The sequence below is a fragment of the Carya illinoinensis genome, chromosome 9 (genome assembly GCF_018687715.1).
Source record: "Carya illinoinensis cultivar Pawnee chromosome 9, C.illinoinensisPawnee_v1, whole genome shotgun sequence".
Classification (NCBI taxonomy): domain Eukaryota; kingdom Viridiplantae; phylum Streptophyta; class Magnoliopsida; order Fagales; family Juglandaceae; genus Carya; species Carya illinoinensis.
This window is the reverse complement of record NC_056760.1, coordinates 3,226,134-3,230,899: the sequence shown is the minus strand read 5'-3', so window position 1 is coordinate 3,230,899 and position 4,766 is coordinate 3,226,134. Positions and strand designations below refer to the sequence as shown.

Sequence of the window (4,766 nt, the reverse complement as noted above, 5' to 3'; positions counted from 1 at the left end):
CGAGTCACAATAGGCAGTAGTGATCAAGAAGGAAAAAACCCGTCTTGGCTCTGTCTTGAAAGCAATTCTATTAATTCCTGTGGAAAACGATTTCCCGGAAAATGCAGACTCCCGATGACATTCGGAACCTGCCCATCGACATCACATTTTCTCGTCTCGGAGGTAACGACCTAGCATGCACTCCCTCCCACACTAAACTATCTCTCCAATTCCATTCTTTGGGGCCACTCTTTTCTTTTTGGTTGTTTGGATGTTATATTCGATTCAAATTTGATAAGTTTCACTGTAATTTGAAGAATGGTTGGTCGATCGGAAGCGAATTCCGGCTGATTGGCGAAAACGCTTGGCGGCCATAAGGGCTCGGATTTCCAAGGAGTTCTCGGGGCTTCCTAAGGATATCGATCCCTATATCCAAACCCTCGACGCCGAAGGTTCGCTTTTCTATTACAACTGCTAAATTAGTTTTTATTTTTATATTTTTTAATTAGGTTGTTAATCACTGAACTTTATGTGCGATTTTGGTGGTGGAATTGCGGGAATAATTGTAATTTTTTTGGTACATCGAAATTAAAGAATCAGTTTTCAATGTTTATTTTGTTTTGGTTTATGGAACTGGATATGAATAAAGTATTGTTTTGTGTTAGGGTCGCCTCAGCTGACCCTAAAGGCTGTATAAATATTTGCTTTTAACTCATAATAAGACGTGCTGTGAGAAATAGCGGACTCCAGTAGCCTCTGTTTGAATGGGAAAAAAGATCTGGGAAGAAATTGGATGCAATTAGTTCAATATGTAGTAACAGACATATTTCTTGCCAAATTGTGTTGACTACACTGGATTTGTGCGGCAGACTCAAAACGATAAGAACAAGATTCTAGATAACAATCTAAGCACCAGTCCATCATCTTATGGTGTGGTCCAAATACTTATGGTTCACGTTTTTCCAATTATCTATTATTTTTGTTTCTTTGAGTAAATTATATGTGCTCATTAATTTTTATTCCATATGAACATAGCACTCTCTGGTCAATACATTTACTTTGGTACCATAGTTATCATTACGTGGATCTTCAGGAAATATTGAATGTTAGTCCCACAATCGTTGCCTGAGATATACCTGCAATGTAAAGGTTCAGAGTTCAAGTTTGATGTAGTTTACATGTGGATTTTTTTGTTACTTTTTTTTTAAGTTTCAATTAGAAGTGTAAGGAGTCAGATGCTAGTGTTTCGAGTTGGTCATTCTTACCATTTTTCATGTTTGAATGATGAGTAGCATGCTGCTTTCAGGGATTGGTTACTTGGAGTCCAAAAAACTATATGATATTCTATTAAAGTCAACTCCAGAAAGCCGGAATATATTTGGTCGGCTATCAGGTGCTGCTGTAAGACATCTCTCTCTCTCTCTCTCTCTGCACACATGTATGTAACTGTATATGTGTGTTTTAAACTATTTATAAGGTAGTCACATGCATCATTAAATTGGGCAGGGTTCTTGGGAGGCGATTGTGCGTTCTTTTGAGAAGGATCATATCTACCTTGGGGAGGCTGCTCAAATAATGGTTCAAAATGTAAACTATGAAATGTAAGTGTGTGCTCTTGCAGTAGTCCTCTTGGTTGTTAAAAAATATTTGTAAGAGGTTTGTTTTTTCCGTTGTGGTTTGTGGTGTTGATCACTTTTCAAATATGAAGACCATATCAGAAAAAACAGGTGCAAAAGATCCAGCAACAACTATCGGAGCTGGAGCGCAAGGAAGCCGATATAAAAAGAAGTTCAGCTCTATCAGCAACTAAGTACGTTGAGGCTTGTCAAGAGCTTGGATTGCAGGTTATTATAGTGGGCCACTTCACTGATATTTTGAAACTTGGTTTGGTGTATGTTCCTGCTTGCAACTACTAGAAAAATTCACAATTGCTAAATCTTTCAGGGAAAAGATGTGAGATTAGAACTTTTAGAGACAGCAAAATCGCTTCCAAGCACATTCAGCAGGATTTTGGAAGCTATAAATAGTGATTCTACATCACAGGCTATGGAGTACTACTACAGCTTTGTGAGAGATGCTCACACAGAAAAGGATGTGAGGCAATAGTTGGGTTTTATCTGTCTCGTGATGATTTCTAGATGGATTGCCTCTAAATTAATTGGGATTGTAAATTTGTTTGCAGAAATCTTTGTCAATTGTGTTACCTAACTTGAGGGACATACGTGAACATCCACCGTCTTTGCATGTTTATGTGGGCTCTGAGTTTGTTACCTCTGTGGATACTCAATCAAGCTCAGACCTTGTGAGAGGGAATGTGGATGTTGCTGCAGATAATATTGACTGGGATATTTCAGTTGACAGTTCTCAGATTGATTGGGATATTGGTACCATGGAAGAAACAGATGATAATGGCAATGGTTTGGGTCCTTACGAGATTATTACTGCCAGTGATATTTCGCAGAACTCTTCACCAAATGAAGGTGTGGAATCTGATCAAACCTTATTAGATAAGGAAGGTGGTCTACACCCAGAAATTACCGTGTCAGAGATATCTTGGGATGTTAGTGTTGAGACCCCTCAAGTTGATGTGATTGATGATGTCAGCTTGCCAAATGTAGGCCTGGACAACGAGACATCTGTTTCAACTTTTTCATCTCAAACACCACAAATGAAGGAAGAGAGGAGCAAGCTTTTAGAGACAGAGTACAGGAACAAGATTCTCGATGATCTGTATGAGGTATCTGCTGATTATCCTATTTTTATAAATGACTGGCTCACGTGAATCCAATATCTCTTTTTTCTTTTTCCAAAATTTTAGCGTTTCTTACTTGTATAGGAAAATGGTGATCCAGCTTTAATTGAACTTATTAGTTTGGCGGTGCTGTAATATGAGCAAAGCAAATTATAGCTCAACGGGAGATGTTATATATTGATTTAATGTTTTCAGATCAAAGCATTTCTAAATCAGAGATTGGCAGAGTTAAAGAACGAAGAGACTTTGTCCTTTCAACATCAAGTCCAGGCAGTTGCTCCATACGTGCTGCAGCAGTACAGTCCTGATGCCATTGAGGCAATGCTATTGGATCTTTCCTCAGCTATTTCCTTGCTGACGAATAGGAAAACAAGGGACTTGATCATGATCCTCAACTCTAAAAGGTGTCAGTAGACATTTTAATCTTCACTGTCCCTTGCACAACTGAACTTATCTTACACTTGGTTTGCACAACAGTAAAGGCAGAAGCAATGGTTTAAGTTGATTGAGCTTTTACCTTGAATTTATTCTGTTCATATGAAAGTCTGGATGTAGTAGTTGACTATTAGTTATCTATGGTATGTACTTACAAGTGTAAAAACTAGCGTGTAACTGAAAATGTACCGGAGAATGTACTTAAACGAACTATCTTATGGGATGTGCTTGGTGCGTTATTAAGTTAATTTTTGGTCTATCATTGGATTAAGATTTGATGCCTTAACACATCCTGTCAGTGCCTTCCCCCCACCCCAATTCTTGTTCCCCTTTTTATAAAGACCTACTTTTTGCTTGCTTTTGTTGGCTATTTATTTCATCAGTTACCATGCTGATTTATTCAGCAAAGAAAAAGTTACTATCCTGATTTGGATTGACTGTAGCAGTTTCTTGATTAGTTTTATTCCTCTTTTTGCCGTACCGGTGTATTGGGATCGTACTATAAGTAGTCATGTCTTTAATTCTAGAATGTTACGAAACTTTGGATGCTAATTAACTCTGATTTTGGCTTGAATTTCAGATTTTTAGACAGACTGGTAACTACATTAGAGGAAAAGAAGCATCGCGAAGTTAAGTTAAAAGAGGGATTGATAGACTTGGCTACCAAACGCATGGAGCTGCACAATTCATTAGCCTCTTCTTGGCCAAAGCAAGTGAGTTCTCATTTTATTCGGTGAATAATGCTTGTCATCTGGTTTTAGTAGCTCGCTTTACCCTGAATCGGTATATATGCACAAGCTTTTTTTATGCCTTGTATTCAGGAAAAAAGGTTCTTTTGCATTTCCTAAACTTTTTACTCCTTTTCTGATTGGAAATAAGATTGAAGAAAAATCTTTTATTTGGTGTGATTCGTGATCTTGTCTAGATTAGTCATTAGCCAGGGGTTGTATATCAAGAACCCACATATTTTGTTTTGAAATATATAACATGAAGATATAATGATCTTGAAGGAAGGATTTTGTCCAAGGAATAGTGTAATGCCCAAGGTAACAGTGTGGCTTTTACTAATAAACTAGAGTTCTAATATGTATTTGAAAGTTTTTAAATCGAGTCAAGCTAATTGGTGTTTGTGTCACTCTCATCCATCAATTCCTTTTTTATTACTCTAAGAATAGCTGCCGTATCTAGCCGTTATAGAATTGCATCATTTCTGGCTTTGGTTCATTTTGACGAAAAAGATATTCAAATACATGCATGTCAATTAGTGGGGATCAAATCCTCGATCATCCCCTTGTTACTGGTAATTGATCTAGCAATCCAAAATATTGAGTAAAAGTGTTTTCATTTCAGGAAGCGGCTCTTTCAAAAACCAGAGAGTTGAAGAAGCTGTGCGAGGGTGCACTGTCCTCTATGTTCGAAGGAAGGCCTGTTAATATTATCGGTGAGATCAACACCCTTTTGACTAGTGGCCTTGGGGCTTGAATACTAAGAAGTTTAGCTTTTGGCAACAATGAAACCTTCGGTTAGGAAGTGGATAGATCAACTGGCACTCCTTTGATCGTTTCGATATTAAAAACTGAGATATTTTGATGCTGAATAA

General features: G+C 37.6%; 1 protein-coding gene across 1 annotated transcript; it reads left to right on the top strand.

The window, feature by feature from the left end:
* LOC122275722 (CDK5RAP3-like protein) lies at positions 1-4,766 on the top strand. Its single transcript, XM_043084925.1, has 10 exons — positions 1-162; positions 297-431; positions 1,286-1,380; positions 1,486-1,580; positions 1,688-1,823; positions 1,924-2,073; positions 2,162-2,716; positions 2,927-3,135; positions 3,747-3,879; positions 4,517-4,766. Exons 1-10 carry the CDS (start codon positions 102-104, stop codon positions 4,646-4,648), a joined length of 1,701 nt encoding a protein of 566 aa, XP_042940859.1. The 5' UTR covers positions 1-101; the 3' UTR covers positions 4,649-4,766.

What these genes read in the sequence shown, in the direction of transcription:
- LOC122275722 (XM_043084925.1), top strand. Translation starts at nt 102, where the DNA reads ATGCAGACTCCCGATGACATTCGGAACCTGCCCATCGACATCACATTT. An exon ending in CCAAACCCTCGACGCCGAAG is followed by an intron (nt 432 to 1,285) that starts GTTCGCTTTTCT and finishes TGCTGCTTTCAG; the next exon opens with GGATTGGTTACTTGGAGTCC. An exon ending in TTCTCGATGATCTGTATGAG is followed by an intron (nt 2,717 to 2,926) that starts GTATCTGCTGAT and finishes TAATGTTTTCAG; the next exon opens with ATCAAAGCATTTCTAAATCA.